Source organism: Carassius gibelio, chromosome B5 (assembly GCF_023724105.1).
Source record: "Carassius gibelio isolate Cgi1373 ecotype wild population from Czech Republic chromosome B5, carGib1.2-hapl.c, whole genome shotgun sequence".
Lineage (NCBI taxonomy): Eukaryota > Metazoa > Chordata > Actinopteri > Cypriniformes > Cyprinidae > Carassius > Carassius gibelio.
This window is the reverse complement of record NC_068400.1, coordinates 39,824,019-39,840,994: the sequence shown is the minus strand read 5'-3', so window position 1 is coordinate 39,840,994 and position 16,976 is coordinate 39,824,019. Positions and strand designations below refer to the sequence as shown.

The window sequence follows — 16,976 nt, the reverse complement described above, 5'->3', positions numbered from 1 at the left end:
CTTTTAAAACTGCACCTTAAAGTGGTACGCAAGATGCGTTAAGAGAGTTGTGACGCAATAACCAAAAAAAACATCTGACCAGTAACATTTTGTATATACTCAGACCAAAAATAAGGGAAGTCGTGGCCTAGAGAGTCGGACTCGCAATTGAAGGGTTGTGGGTTCTAGTCTCGGGCCGGCAGGAATTGTGGGTGGGGGGAGTGCAAGAACAGTTCTCTCTCCACCTTCAATACCACGACTTAGGTGCCCATGAGCAAGGCACCGAACACCCAACTGCTCCCCGGGCGCCGCAGGATAAATGGCTGCCCACTTCGGATGGGTTAAATGCAGAGCACGAATTCTGAGTATTGCGCACCATACTTGGCTGAATGTCACGTCACTCACTCATGTAAATGGGGAACCTGTCTTGTGTAAAGTCATGTTTGTTCAATGATATAAAAAGAAAACTTATTTTGACTTCTAAAGCCATTTTTTGTAAATATAAATTGTATTTTTCTCTTTTTTTTTGCTTTTCAAAACCTTCATTTTAGGCTTAGTATATGCAATTAATTTGAATACATTTTTAAATGATTTACAATCTTAATTTTTTTGTTATTTATAGTAATATATAAATTAATGATGCATATTGCATATAGCATCTTTATGTAAGATAGCATACTTTAATATTCATAAATCAAAATGCACTGATCTTCTATAGATCTGAACATTATTGACCTTCCCTGTAACTAATACATATTTTTGTTCTGACTATTGTGCCACAAGCTTCACAGAATAACCCCCTCATCCTTCCACAATGCAGTAGAGTTTGGTGTTTGTTGGCCTGCTCACTGCATGGCGCTATATTCTCGGTTTATAACCTCAAACCAACACATCGCTAGCTATCAGATAAACAATGCAACTTGAATAGGGTTGTGTAGTGTGGCCGTCGAAAGTCTCAGTTCTCAGAAATGATGCTTGCATCTTTACAGAGGAACTAGGTGTTAAAGTGTTTGGCTAATAGCTCAGTCTGCACTAATCGGCAAACAGCCCAGCAGCAGAAGTTGAGTTCTGAAGCGCAGCAAACGGCATTGTGAAGCTTACTTTGTGAGGTAAGTTATCTTCAGATGACATCAGAACCAATTAAATATAATATGTGCATATGATCATAAAGTGAACACTTGTTTTGGGTTCAATTTTAAAGACAGAGCAGCAAAATAACTAGGATGCATACAATTAACAATTCCATGTTGCTATAGAATGTTTTCCAAATTTACGATTGAAACCATCTTTAAAAGATGTAACACAAAACGAGGGATTACACCCTGCTCACTTAAACATACTTTGCACTCATCAGTGTTACAAGTTACAAGTGCTTAAAGTTGTACTTGAAATGTAAATGTGAATGGCATGCCACGTGTTCTGTGTGGTTTAAACACTAAAATAGCTTTTTAAGTAGCAAATTAGGCAAGTTCCTTCATACAAACTGGGATGCATGTAACCCACCAAAGGGAATTTAAGGTCAAAAGAATTATCAGAAAAGTACAAGCAGTTTATGGAAAAAATAAGGGAAGTTATGGGAGAATTATGCTTATATTGTGCTTTTTATTGGCCTTTTTTTGGACAGCCCTGCTTGTCAGAAAAAAATTGATTGGAAATGAAATATTGAATGCATCGTGCAGAATTTGTTTTGTTTTGTTGTTTATTTACTACTGAGATGAATGTTTTTTAATAGTGAAAAGTAAACTATTGGTTAGCTCTGGTAAATAGCATCAAATGGAAATATTTAAGTTTTAAATTGTACATGGTTCCTTCAAAACAAAAATAATTTCAAATATTGAAGGGGGGTGGGAGGGTTGGCAGGGATGGTATTGCACATTGGCCATTTCTAATTATTCTAAGTAACCCTAATGTCTATCGAGTTTACAGCCCAGTTTCAGTTTAAATGCATTTGGATAAATTGCATTATGTTTTTGTTACAGAACTCTGCTTCCAATTCAGTTCTAATGGAAAACACAACGAATTCATCTTCAGATTATAATTATTATGACAATTATTATCCAGAAAAAGATTCTGTAGCCAGCACTGATGAGGACGTACATCTTGGATACTGCAGGGAAGCAGCATGTATAATTATGGTGATCTTTAATGTGATCATATTCCTTCTTGGCATCATTGGAAATGGCGCGGTGATCTGGATTACTGGTTTTAAGATGAAGAAGTCAGTGAACACCACCTGGTACCTGAGTCTGGCTCTGTCTGACTTCATTTTCTGCGCTACTCTCCCTTTCACCATTGACTACATCTTGAAGGGGAGCTGGATCTTTGGGCTCTTCATGTGCAAGTTCAACTCTTTTGTTATGACCCTCAATATGTACAGCAGCATTTTCATCCTGGTCATCATTAGTGTGGATCGCTGCATCACCGTCAAGTTTCCCGTCTGGGCCCAGAATCAGCGCACCGTACAGAAAGCTTCTGTAGTTGTTTTGTTAGTTTGGTTCGTGTCTTCATTGCTTAGCATTCCACCTGCCAAATTCAGAGATATTACAAATGATGGATCAAAAGACAAATGCTATAACAACTATGAGAAGAATCACCACACAATTGTTGTGTTCATGCGCTTTACTTTTGGGTTTTTGATTCCATTCCTGACCATCTTCACCTGTTACTCCATCCTGATCCGTAAACTTAGAACAAACCAAATGTCCAAATCCACTAAGCCCTACAAGATCATGACGTTACTGATCACAACTTTTTTCATCTGTTGGTTGCCATTTCAAGTAGTTTCCATTTTAGAATTGGACAGAACCGAGCGCAGCTCTGCCTTTCACACAGCCCAACAAGTAACCGCCAGTCTCGCCTGTGCAAACAGCTTTCTAAACCCGTTCCTCTATGCATTCATGGCCAAGGACTTTAAGAAGAAATGCTATTCCTTTCTTTCCAAGATTGAGAGCGCCATCGATGAGGAGACCCGAAGTGCTTTCAGAGCAACTTCAATCACCAATTCTGTGGATAACAGACATTCCACTGCTTTCTGAAATTTTAACACGAGTCATGGACTAAAGAGGATTCTGGCTCATAGAAATGACTTTGGCATTAACAAGAAGTGCAGTTATTTTGTCTGTTGCATGCTTGAGCTTGGAAAATTAAAAGTAGAAGTTAAGAAAATTTAAATAGAGGTTCAATATAAGCTACTTTACAAGTCATTGTATTTGGTCTATGATAGCTATTACATATTTACAGTTTTTATCTTACCATGTTACTGATTAACACAAGGGGTCTGGTGGATGGGGAATTTAGGTTTTTTAAATGTTTTTTGAATGTATGTATTTAATATCATTTGGGCAAGATCAACAAATGTTGTCATGCTCCACATCTCTCTCTTTGTTTTCTAACAAATACATAAAAAATATATAATAAAAATATTGTCTAACCATTCTGTTTCCTTAAGTGCTGGGAATTCTCTTATTTAATATGCCTATAAATTAAATCTATTCACAATACATTCAGAAAGACACAGCATTGTTTATTTTTGATATGATAAACATTGTGATACTTCCTATCTTTCAATACTTCCTGTTTCAAGCATTGCAGAAATATAATTGCATGTATTTGGTAGTTTCTGCTTTATTTTCTAAGATTTATAGACCTGATTTGCAGTTTTCATAAAAAAAGATACAGGGCTGAAGACTGTAGCTCAACTGGTTGCAATGTAACAAAATGTAAAAATTTAAGACAATAGTTTAAAACCAAGTCGCCTTGGCATCCCTATGTGGTTCCTGTATCATTTTGACAAATGACCAGACAAAAAGGTGGCTTAGATTCAATTCATTTAGTTGCAGTCTGCAGCTCTTCACCTCTGACCATTTAGTATACAGCGGCAGTGAGTCATTTTCTAACCAGACTGACTAGTGTTGGGAAATAAACCCTCCCACATATTAAATGTATGGCGGGGAGCCTCAGTCTCAGCCGTTATGACCGCAGCATCCTTATTACTAAAGATGCTTAATTTAGCTCTGAGCACTGGCTGCTCAAGTGCTGCTCCTATCACACCTTCTCTGTGAAAACAGCATAAAACGACAGACAAATAGATGAGAGATTCGTAAAACCAGGGCTCACATAAGACTTCTGAATATTTATGATTCGATGGAGTGTTTCAGAAAGTATGTTCTTTAGAAAACTGTTGCAGCCTGGAAACTTGTTTGTGCAATTTCATTAAAACAGCATTAAAAATTATTCTAGAAAATTGCAACACAGCAAGCATTTAAAATGCAGTATCAGCTGTAAAGAGAGAACAAAACTACTTAAATGTTGTTGTTTTTAGTTTCTTCAGCATTTTCACCAATGCACACAGGAAATAAATAAATACATTTAAAAACAAAAAAATTACAATCACATTCAAATTTAAAAAAAAAAATAAGCAAGCAAGCAACTACATCCATGAATGAATGTTGGGCCTTTGATAATTTGAGGGCATTACAATTTATTGATCTGATTTGATGCACCATTCAAACAAATGGGAAACCTTTCCATATATTTCACACAGTTCTCTCAGCTTACAATTATAATAAAAATCTTGTTGCAATTGCAATTATTTAATTCCCTTTGCATTTCTGGCAATTACCCCCTTCCTTACAAGAAATTCCTTACATTCACTCCATACAAAATACATTCAGAAAGACACTTCAGTTCCTTTTTGAAATGAAAAGCATGTAATGCTCAAATTTAAAAGCCTTTTCAAAAATATAGGTGGTGCTTTGTCTTTTAAAGTCATTCTCCTAATGAGCATTACAAAAATATATATGTGTATTTACATATATTGAATGTTATTTGTTAGGTCTCTGAGAAGCAGAAATTTACCTTTGAGGTGCTTTTAGTCTCTTTAGAACATTGCTTCATACTTGTTTTCACCCCTTCAAGATTATTAAATAAAGCTGATTTAATGTTTTGAATAAAACCTCCTGCAGTTTAAACACTGGCAAAAAACAAAAATAATTCTGAATATTTCTGCATCCAAAGCCTGGCATCTAATGAAAATGTAAAATTATTGGATTTTGTGGGGAAGTTATTCAGTGCGCTGTGCAACTATTCTCTCACAATCTAACCTGGGACATAAATTGATCAAGCTGTTTGCACATAGGGATAGTTCATCATTTACACATCTTCATGTAAATCCAAGTATTGATACACAACTCTTTTTATGTATTTAATGTGTAAAAAAAATATTACTGAATGCATTTTCATTTTGGGGAAAACTACAGTATCCCTTTAACAGATTCAAACAATAAAAGGGGTAAAGGGTCAGTTAATGTCTCTTTAAGCAATTTACAAGAAGCCCCCTTTTTTATCACCCACTGCAAATACATCTTAAAACCTCAGTGAGAAGAAAAAGAAAAAAGAAATCAATTAACTCAATGGAACAATCTCAACGTAGAAGTGCTCTAAACACAAAACAGAAGAATTTGGTTGCTTTCATCTAAACCGATAGCTCGATAAGGGCTGCAATTTGCCTGCAAATCACTGAACGCAAGTACCAGACAACGTGTTTTTGAGTTGCCCATGCATTTATCTGATCACGTGGTATAACTTGAGGATTTTTGTGGTCCATATCAAATCTAAGAAGCATCATAACATCTGAAAGCAATTTCCAGATATTTGTGGTAACAGGAAACTGGGGTTCAGATGTTAAAAATGAACATCGCTGTCCAGATATTCCCAATGAGACTGAAGTGCTTAACTGATCATAGTTTAGTCCAGTAGTTGAAGGAAAAGCTGATTTAATAAATTATTCTAACACATATCATGAGTTTATCTAAATAGCTGTCCCGGATGTCTTGATGGCAACGGACACTTCTTTCATAAGAAGCGTGAACAGTCATTTCCCGTAATGAGTCACACACTTATATTGGCCTAAGGAAGATAGATCCAAAGTGATTAAACTCAAAGCAAATTGTTGCACAAGCCCATGGCTTACTATGTAGTGTAGACTATTAATGAAAGGGCAAACAGTTTTTCAGCAGTTCATTTGTGCAATACATACTACACAATTCGTAAAACTGAAAGCAGTCAAGGAGAATGAAAACAATTTCATATTCTAGGGGGAAAATGGTTTTGAAGTAAATGAAGAGATGGGTATCATCTGGGTCTGTACTCCTCGGGTACACCAGACAGGTTTCTCTTTCTGAGTGCCGTGTCCACGGTCTTAATAAGCCCGTCAATAGTTGCACGCATCTCTGGTGTATAAGGGTCATATTCCAGCTTCCTCAGCCCAGAGCGTTTGAAGTTCCCATCCTTCTGTCCTTCCACACACAGCAGGCGGTCCTCTGAGACTTCTAGGTCCAGAAAGATGACCATGCCTTTTAGCTCAGAGAAAAGCTCCCGTTTTAAATCCTCAAAGTGTACCACTTGAACTTTCTTTCCATATTTCAGCCAGTCTAGTGTGTGGGATGCCCACCATGGAGCGTAGTTCTTCACGAACTCTGGCCACTCTGATTGAGAGAGAATGAGAGAGTTGAGCTTCTAGAGCTATGACATCCTGTGGTAACATGGCACGGTATGTTTTTAATCAACGATCAGTACACTTTTCTGAAAAAAGAACTAATTAAGTACAGGCCAGTCATTCGCTGAACTGATGAACTTGTTTCTATTTAAGTAATAGAAAATGATTTTCTGCTGAGTCTCATCAGTGGGGAGAAAGAAAACAATGTAATTGCTAATGAAGAGCTTCACAACCAAATCAAATTATCATAATCATGATGATAGAGGATGTAAAAAGAATGGAATACAAAAGGAAGAAGCAAAAAATGCTGATTTTTTTGAGAGGCTTCTGCGTTTTGGTCAGTGTGACGCATTAGAAAAAATTCATCAGCTTGTTGGCACAGCAACAAAAACAGTGAAAGAATAACACAGGAACATACAGTGTTAAATGTTAAAATGTGTTAAAAACACAGACAGGAAACTTCTAAAACTGTAAAAAAGAATGAAACAAAAACAGAAAGATGCTCATTTCACCAAAATTTCACAAGTATGTGCCTCTCCGTGGGAAAATATATATATATATTTGTAAGAAGCAGAACAGAAAATTGCTTAAAAATGGACTTCATTGGGGTAAGGACAACTTTGCACAATAAACGCAACTACCATAGTTCACACCTTTTTTTTTTTTTTAAATGCAACAATATTTTAGTAAAATTTCATTGCAAGTAAAATGTGCTTTGGTTTATTGGTAATAACTTTTCTAAATTAGACACTAGAAACTTGTATTTGGTGCCCAGTAATAGATTTCTCTACCTAAACATAAGTATTAGTCTTAAGCAAGTTTCTCATACAGAGGTAAAAGGGAAAAAGACTCTCCTAAAAAAAAACATGTTAAAGACAGTCATGGTATTTTGTGTCTGCTAAGTGCACACTCTCGACTGCAGAATAACAGCTTAGTTTAGACCTCAGACTAATGACAACATCAAGAACAAAACAGAAGTTCTTTCAGACATTTAGCCCGATTGTAAACATTAGTCTGTTAGCCTACCAAACTGACCTAAGATACAGATAATGCCAGAAAATACTGGGATGGGCTCAGTGAACACACTAAATGTGTCAAATAACACTTGCATATGGAAGAGAAAATGGAAAAATAGCACTGGGGAAAATGTGGTTAATTCTAGCAGCAGTAGAAAAGTTAAAGGAACAGTTCACCCGAAAATGAAAATTTAGCTTTACTTCACTTTTTCACCACAAAGGATTCTCTGGAGTGAATGGCTGTGGTTAGAATCGGTTCAAACATAGCTGTATCACAGTTATTTAAATATGATTCTCTTGTACATTATGGATATATAAATACAAATCCAGATTATCAGTTAATTTCAGATTATCATCAGAAGAGATGATTTCTATCTAAAACACCTTAATAATTAGATTAGATTTGTTTCTTACAAACACACCGCCTTTCTGTTCACAAGATGTAACTTGACCGACTGGAGTCATGTGGATTACTGTGAAGCTTTTATCAGCTGTTTGGACACTAATTCTGACGGCACCCATTCACATATTAGGATTCAGTGTTGAGCAAGTGATATAATGCTACATGACTCCACATCTGTTTCAATGAAGAAACAAACTCACCTACATCTTGGATGGCCTGAGGGTGAGTACAATTACCACAAACTTTCATTTCTGGGTGAACTATTTCTTTAACAGAGACATTTAACATGCATGGGTTTTTTATATGCTTTATGTAAGTACTGCGGTTTGTATTTCACATCACTAGGTTTTAGAACAACTCTCACCTTTCCCCCTCCAATGAGCTTGAGAGGCAAATCCAATATGGCCACCATACTTGCGGTTAAATTCTGCCATGAGTGCTTTGTAAGGATTGCGGATCATAAGAATGCTGGCATCGAAGGCCTCGATCTCCTTCTTGCCGCTCTCATGGGTCTTGATGCATATGGTTCTACCACTGCGCCAGTGATCTCTCTCCCCTTTGAAACCTGCACACGAGATCAAAAAGAGAGGAAGTCCATCAGCAAGCAAGAGTCAAAAGGATATTTTGGCCTTTACAAAAAGAGAACATATAAGTTAAGTTAACCTTTATTGTACAGTGAGCCATCAAAGTAGTAGCTCCCGGTGTAGTAACCCGTGGCCAGCTCAATCAGGTGACGGGCCCATGTATTCCCTGCTCCTGGGAAACTAGCTAGTGCCACTAGGTGCTTGGAACGAGTGGGTAAAAAGCGCCGGTCCATACAACGATTATCTGTGGAGATAAAAGAGAACACATCAGGGCAAATGTAAGATATCGAAGTGAAAAAATCCTTAAAAAATCTCCATGAAATTGCTTGAAAGGCAAGTATATTAGCACATATATTTATGACGTTGAAGGTAATATACATGGACTAAAAAATGCAAACATAATATTCTTGAAATCACAGAACCTTTGCATTCTGTAAAAAAGAGGTCAAATGTCTCAATCAGGTTTGAGCGGTGTGATAAACAGGAGGAATGCACAACACCACCATGAAAATATGCAGAAAATTTTTGATGACGTGAGACAAGTTTATCATAGAAACTCTCGTGACAATCTGATTCAGTTTTTCAAATGACCGCTTGCTTGCAAATTTGGTTTGAAGCTGTACATGATGACCATTCATAATTTGTACCACAGAGTGTATGACTATAAGAATGAAGAGGAAACGAGACGAAGCGTGTTAACACTCCAAAAGAAAAGGTGTGATCTTAATTTTCATAATAATAATTTAATATTTCATAATAATAATAATAATAATAATAATAAAGTAAGGAAATTAATTTCTCTATCCAATACACATCACATGACAAAAGAATGACTTGAAAGACTCAGTCTCGTCTATATACCCACACTGGCGGTCTTTGCACTTGATTATCACTTGTGTACTTCTGTGACATATTTCCTGTATTAGGCCCAAGTGTTTAAGTGAGCATGAAGACCACAAGTGCATGTCAAAATTTTCTGATGGGACACACTTAAAATTACTCAAAAAAAGGATTTGTTCACTACTGTACGAGACTCAAAGGAACGTGTTAGTAAAATTATTTGAACTTCCCATCACTACAATAACAGTATTGTAATTTTATTGTTGTTCTGTAAAACTAAATAAAAATTAAGAAAATAATAATGATAATAATAATTACCGTACAACAGCTCTATTAATACATTATAAAATTTACACAGTGTTCAAATTGGGATCTGAAATATATTCTAATATTTTAAAAGAATTCTCTTCTGCCAAGCAAGGATGCCTTTATTTGTACAGTAAAAATACATGCACGATTCAACTCTCAAAAATGGCCAAAAATTTTTTATTTTACCAACTTATTAATTGTAAGTTAAATTGTGCTTTGTTGGTATAATGTCTGCTAAAATGTTTTTGCCAACAGGCAATTCATCCACACCATTAGTGTCTGGTCCTTACATATTCTTGATGTAAGCAATCAAACAGCTTTTATAAATGCCACAAAATTAGTTAAAAAAATAATTTAATATGCAGCGGTGCACTAAATATTCTTATATATATTTTCCATGCAGAGTGCAAGTGCAAACGGCTGTGCATTTATTTTTGCATTAAATCAGAGCTTTCAAAGGATGTATGAATTTACAATATGTAATGTGAGCTAACAAAACAGAGGCAAAATAATGTTTTGGAACAGATTTTTGAGACATCAGACGGCATTTCATAACAAACAATCATGCTGCGGTGTCAAATACAGCAACCTTCTCAGGAGTACTACAGAAAACCACTGTCATTTACCACAGTCTTACGCTTCATTAAGAAATGCAACTTGAAACTGTTACACAAAGAAAAACCTTACATCAATACTATGCAGTGATACTGCCGGGCTCTCGGGGCCAGAGTTAATAAGATAAAACGTACTTCTAGTTCTCAGTCCCAAAAACCAATGATATCATCTAGACTTCTACCAGTGAAAGATGCAAAAGCAAATGAATCTGTGTGAAGGTACTATTAACATGGAGGCATATTGGGCTTTCACACCGGAGGAACCTTTTCATCCTTGAACAACTGGCTGAAGTATCTGCTTTTTGAGCATTCGCAATTGAGGAATTAAGAACAGCTGTGTCCTGTTGCATTAATTCTTCAGATATTAAAAGCAGGGAATGTGTCTTATCAGTTATATCCATTGCTTTCAATGATGACACACACAAACCAGGATGAAGACAAGGAAGCCGACTCTGGAAGAAAAGCATCTGTCAATGCATCTGTGGGGTGATGCTCTGTCAATCTACAGTCCGCAGGACAATTTGACACAGAATTACAGAAGCTACACAGCAAGATGCAAACCTCTGATCAGCACCAAAAATAGAAAGGCAAGATTCTTCACAAATGTGAGCCAATAGAGTTTTGACTTCAGGACTAAATGACTTTATTAGGGCAAAGAAATCTAAAGTTTTAGGTTGCCCATTTTTACATTTTTATATTTACGTAGCCTACACAATAATATTATTTTACACTGTAATCCTTTTGTTTTAAATTTTTGGCATGTTTGTGTGATGCACATCCCTGTGTGTAATAAGCAAAGTCAACACGCACTGTGGACCTGCTCAGAGGCACATTTTCTACCAACGCGCTCTTTAAATAACAAAAATATTGCGCAATTGATTTTAGACCAGGTTTGAGTGGGTCTATGGTGCAGTCTATTTTCAGCTCCTTAAAATAGCAATGCACCAGCAATGCACCTGAACAGACCTCTTTTCAGCAATGGGCACAAATGCATTTGCTAATTAACGGCGTGTAGCTGGGTGGGAAAATGCGAACGGCGCCGGACTGAAACTAGCAAACACACTTGCGCTGCGCCTTGCGTCGCATTGCACCAGGTGTATGATAGGGCCCTAATTTCACCGACTGAAGAGGAGACTAAAGACAGAAACTCCCCAAAACAAGCTAAATATAGAATTGGGTGCTTTAAAGGCTGGGGAAAAGCATTTCTATGATGTCTATGAGTTGCAGACTTTTGCTCTACAAAATATTAGCTTTTATCTTTTACATCTGCCTTAAATTCAACTCTTCCAATACTTATGCTCACATTAAATAGTGGGATGAACTCTAAAAGTGCCGTCCTTTTTATTTAATAAAGCACGTATGTGTCAATAGACCTAATAATAAAATGTGACATTCTCTAATTTTGTCGCATATTCATCTTTTAATCATATTTGCCAATGTCTTGATTCCACAGCAGAGAAATACATTTTGGCTTTACTGTTTAAATTCTTATGGGAGGTCACTGTATTTAGTTCTAGGAACTGCATTTGGACAAACAACATTAGCTCATTCTTCAGAGTAGGGTCTAAAACAGTTCTATAGGTGCTACCAGTGACATAAATGTATGTTAATTCTCCAATCGAAGCAACGTCCATCCAGTTTTTTTAAAAAGCCATGTAAAGATATTCACGAACAAAGACGATGCTGTCTGCGCTTCAGAGTTGTTGCAACCATGTAAATGGCCCAAGGGGAACATTTGTTATCTAGTAACTACCAGTCTAGCTAGTTCCTGGAACGATGTTGAGCAAAAGCCCCTAATATAGAGCTGAAGTGAGACATACAGTAAACTGTCATCAAGATGCGGTCTATCATGGGAAGTCCATGGTTATTATATCAAGATAATAGCAGGTCTCATTCTGTGCATGTTACAACAGCGCTGTTTCATAGACATAAGTGGATGTAAATTACTTACCTGTGGATCTGTCTCCTGTTAAAATTTATGGAGAAGAATCAAACAATTCATACTTCAGACTGATAAACAGCCGTAGTCTTGTATCAAGCAAGACTGGAAAAAAATTTTGCATGCAAAACTTTAACAATTACTATCCTCAATTCTCATACAATTTAACACTGTAATCAAAAGGACAGATAATGTGACCGAGTGTTAAAGAGTGCCTCTGCCCAACTTTTTTGGATCATGTAAATATATATAATCTCTTTAAATTTACTAAATTCTTTTAAGTTGGCCTTTGAAAACATTGGAAACCTTTTCTTTATATTTTTGTAAATAAAATAAAAGTTAACAAGAATTAACAAACCACAGATTCTTGACTCTTTTATTGTTTTATGTAATATCTATACAAAAGCTTTGATGTTTTTAACTATTTGATGTGTCATCCCCTCCCCTTCACTCCACAGTCCACCACACGTTTAAAAACTGTGGTGAGAACTACCCAGTACTTAAAAACAACGATTCCCCCACCCTCATGTGGTTCTGTGGCGAGTGCATGTTTGTGCATGTTTCAGGAAAAGGCTTATCTTGCACAACAGGACAGTTGAGCCATTTAAGTGTCACAAGCATGCATTCATTTAAATTATCTGCAGATACCTGACATGCATGATATATACTATTGACTTAGTGCCAAATTTAAAGGTGATCCATCACCTCTGACCACCGATGAAACCAAAGCAATGTGGAATGACGAGGTCACACTGTTTTCTTAATTTGATGGCAAACTCTGAGGAAGTGTAAATGAAGTGTGAACTTAGCAGTATGAGGGTCGACCTCGGTAAGTGAAATGCAGCCACAAACCGCTCAGTTAGAGCTCATCACACATTTTAAACACTGTGAAGACTGAATGTGCTAAAGCAGCACAAACTGGGCTATATTTTGTGCTTCTATAGTGGCCTGACATGTTTGTTCTTGTCCTAAAACAGGGAAAATATTGTGCATGTAGGCTGCCTGTGTGCTCAGCTGTGCACATGGTTTTGGTCCAAACAAATGAATGCTATAGTACCTTGCACCTGGGTCTGGTACACTACAAAGAAGTCATTGTTTCCACAGCTCTCAAAGTCTTCTCCTGCACAGTGCTGGAGACACAGTTCCTCATCCTCATGCTCATGCAGGGTGAAGAGCGAAGTAGGAAATCCACAGTGACATTTTTCACCAGCCAAGGCTGCCAGAGAGAATTCCTATGGTAGACAAAAGGAAAAAGATTATATAAGAAAGAATGTAAACACAGTACTGTAGTATGAGAGAGACCATATTTACTCACTTTCTCTGTGCACAAGTCAACACACTTGTCCACTGACATGTTTTTAATAACGGCACTAGCAGGAAGTGCCAGGGTCACGTTCTCTGGCCTCTTGAAACAGCCCTTGAAGATGGCACTCCCATCTGAAAAGCAAAATAAAAATGAATATTTAAAATTTAAAACCAAGAAAAACAACTATATATATAGCATTTATTTTTAAATGTGAGTATTGATTGTATTTCAAAAACCTCACCAGCTACTGTCTTGTAAATGTTTTTGACTGACTTGTTTTAAAAAAGCAATACACTGATGTTCAAATCGTTTCTGACACTATTTGCACAAAGTGTAAATATCACTATTTGTACAATGAAATAGTCTTTTATCGATTCATTTAAGAATGGTATCATCAAAGGCCAAGTTGTTCCTGCACAACTATTGTATTCACTTGCTGTTTTTTCACATAACCTTTCATATTAAAATAGACATCCTGTCACATGAGAAAAGTGCTTAATCAGGATACACTGGGTGGAACGTCACAAGTTTCTGCCCATGCTATTTTTTTTTAATCAATAAAGGAAACATGAGTCATAAGGAAAAGGGTGAAGGACATGCTATCCATTTAAGATCTGGAAATGTATATTGATTTTATTTTATTAATAGTTTATTCTAAAAACAGATGTGTGTAAAGGATCAGACAGAAGAACAATAATGGCAGCGTCAATCCAAATCCATCCCAAAGCTTCAATAAATAAACACAAATTAATGAGATGGGGAAAACAAGCATTCAAGGCTCCAGAGATCATTTCCAAAGCCCTTCAAGGACATTTATAATGTACTTATGGTGGGAATAAAAGACAAGGATGATTCCCTAAAGTTAACCAGTGGTGAACTGTTCATTCTTGGCTACAGGAAAACTTCATTACATTTTATTTAATATAAATTATCCAGGAAGCATGGGAACTACATTGTTTGGTGGAAGAATTATGTTTTCAGTAATTAATACTGCTTTTAATTAAATTTTATTTGCTTTGCTTCATTTAGTGAAACTTTGCTACATATATGCAATAACCATTTTATAAAACCAATAAGCCCAGTGAAGCCTGGTTTAAAGTGAATTTATTACCACTAAATTAAAGTGCACTAAAGTGGTTTTAGGGGTTTTCCATTTAGCATCGTGCCTAACATCACCACTTAGCTGTTATAAATTCACTGTAAACCACAGCTTATTTGGGCATATTGCTTTACTGTAAAGCATTCCTTAAATGGCTCATAAGATGCGAATGTTTCCTTTCTCTTTGGAGAGTTACAAGCTCTTGGTGCATGAAGAAGATCTGTAAAGTTGCAAAGACTAAAGTTTCAAATCAAATGAGATATACTTTATTAAAGTTAATACTCTGCCACGCCCCCCAAAAAAGGCTCATTTAAACACTCGAATGTTCAAATGCAGAGTTTTGCCAATAGTATCTGTGCATCACGTGCATGCATGTTTGTGTGTGTGTGTGTGTGTGTGTGTGTGAGTGATTGAGTGAGTGGAGAGAGAGATACGGACACACAGTGGAGTTAGCTGTCTTAACCGTCCATGACTTGTGTACTGCAAACACATACGAGCTTCATCACTGTGTCTGTCACTCGACTCGGTTTCTCTTTCAGGCTTGAACTGAAGGTAAAACTAAGGACATTATTAACTTTCTTTACATTTGTTTTGAAAGATGAAGCTTGTGATTATGGAAAGGGGCATTACATTTCCGACGAATGCTTGTGGTGATTGGCCAATCATAATGCACTGGGTCAGTTGGCCAATCAGAGCAGACTGCGCTCGTCGGAAGGAGGGACTTTGTAGTAAATGACTCGTTTGAGAGAGGCGGGGCATGGAGGACCTAAAAATAATGTGTTTTTTAACATTAAAGCATGTCAACATATTCTGTTACACCAAATACACCAAATAATGATCTTTAAAAAAGCATCATATGACCCCTTTATCCTTTGTTAATTATATTGAAAACACAACTGATAATTTTCTGTTCATGTTAGTTCACAGTGCATTAAATAAATGTAACCTTTTCAAATTTGAAATGGATAATAGTTTAAACTAACATTAAGATTAATAAATGCTATTTGTTTATTGTTAGTTCACGTCAACCAAAGTAGTTAATATTAGCAAAGTATACGCATATATAAGCAAACCTTACTTGAACGCTTACCCAATTTCCTGTAAGAAATGAGTTGGTCTAATCTATGAATGTGACAGGTTCCTTTCCGCTTCTGAGATTTATATCAGTGATGAGTCACATCTGTGCAACCATCCAAATACATGCGAGCATGTGTGTGTAAGTGTATGTGTGTGTCAGGGTGCTCACATCTGCGGGCTGACTCCTGGCTCAACTCCAGTCTGTATATGGACAGTCGATTAGGTCCTCCACAGATGTTACTCTTTTCCCCTTTACACTCCATATTACATTCACTCTCTGACACGTTGGGTGCCTGGATCTTATGGCCACAGTAGCACTCCGCTCCAAACTCCAGACCCGCATAGAGATAACCCCTTATAACACAGGACAGAGCGAAAGCATCATTAATCATTCAAGTCATTGAAATGTCAGGGCAGTGGAGTGCGTTTCGACATGCTGAGCTATGAAACCCTGCTCGTGATCCTTTTCCCAATGCTGATTCTTCTCTAGAAGAGTATGCACAAAATTACCAAAGTAAATGCAAAATATATATTTAAAAAAATGCCCAAACAGAAAGAGTCACAAAAAATAGTGTTTCTAGACATAAACAAACCAGAACATGTAGATAATTCTAGCAATATTCATTCATAACTGAGATACGTATATAAGCTCAGACCAATGAAGCCTACAATGAATCAGTTGCAAAATGAAATATTTGTTAATAATATAGCATACATTTATTAGCCATTGCTTTGTAGGCTGGTATTTTTTTGCTTGGAAAATGGTGCAATAAGTACAAGCATTATTGCATCATTGCATTAATTATTATTACACCTTGTGTGAGCAAAGTTACTGGGCCTCATTTAAAATCTAATATAGAAACGAGAACAGATCTGAGTGTACATATCAACTTACAACTTCACGTGTGGTTCATGGAACTTTTCCTATTCCATTGTATGAATGCTCGTACATTAATGGTGACTGAAAACAATCGCGGTAAAACCCCTTGTTTAGAAGCCTAGAGTTCACGACAGAGAAAGTTAACCCTGCCAAAAGAGGGAAGTAGGCCTAATCTCATAAAACAGATTCATCATACTCATAAAACAAACTAAACTTTAATTGCAAAAGCAAAAGCTATAAAAGCAAAACTTGTAATTGCAAACAATTACATTAATTTATATGTATATGAAATACCAGTAAATATAACAAAACCTTTAAAAACATAATAAACACTATATACAGTAGTTCCTCTCATTCCACAACAAATCCTTTCAATTTGACGGTATTCATAACAGAAGAAAAATATTAAACTATAAAAGACAAATTAGGCTGTA

General features: G+C 36.4%; 2 protein-coding genes across 4 annotated transcripts in view; one reads left to right on the top strand and one right to left on the bottom strand.

Annotated features, from left to right (window-relative positions):
* The first annotated feature begins 7 nt into the window (after positions 1-7).
* LOC127957655 (chemerin-like receptor 1) lies at positions 8-3,751 on the top strand. Its single transcript, XM_052556276.1, has 2 exons — positions 8-1,088; positions 1,959-3,751. Exon 2 carries the CDS (start codon positions 1,983-1,985, stop codon positions 3,012-3,014), a length of 1,032 nt encoding a protein of 343 aa, XP_052412236.1. The 5' UTR covers positions 8-1,088; positions 1,959-1,982; the 3' UTR covers positions 3,015-3,751.
* A 691-nt stretch (positions 3,752-4,442) lies between these two features.
* LOC127957652 (WSC domain-containing protein 2) overlaps positions 4,443-16,976 on the bottom strand; it is a 47,928-nt gene continuing 35,394 nt past the window's right edge. For all 3 annotated transcript variants that reach the window (XM_052556272.1, XM_052556274.1, XM_052556273.1), the window contains 6 exons: positions 15,832-16,016; positions 13,496-13,617; positions 13,238-13,412; positions 8,558-8,722; positions 8,259-8,459; positions 4,443-6,464 (listed from right to left, as the gene is read on the bottom strand). In XM_052556272.1, the coding sequence (XP_052412232.1) occupies positions 6,112-6,464; positions 8,259-8,459; positions 8,558-8,722; positions 13,238-13,412; positions 13,496-13,617; positions 15,832-16,016 (1,201 nt within the window). In that variant the 3' untranslated portion in view covers positions 4,443-6,111. The remainder of the gene's footprint in view (positions 6,465-8,258; positions 8,460-8,557; positions 8,723-13,237; positions 13,413-13,495; positions 13,618-15,831; positions 16,017-16,976) is intronic.

Excerpts from the sequence above, each read along its gene's own strand:
- LOC127957655 (XM_052556276.1), top strand. The coding sequence starts at position 1,983 with ATGGAAAACACAACGAATTCATCTTCAGATTATAATTATTATGACAAT.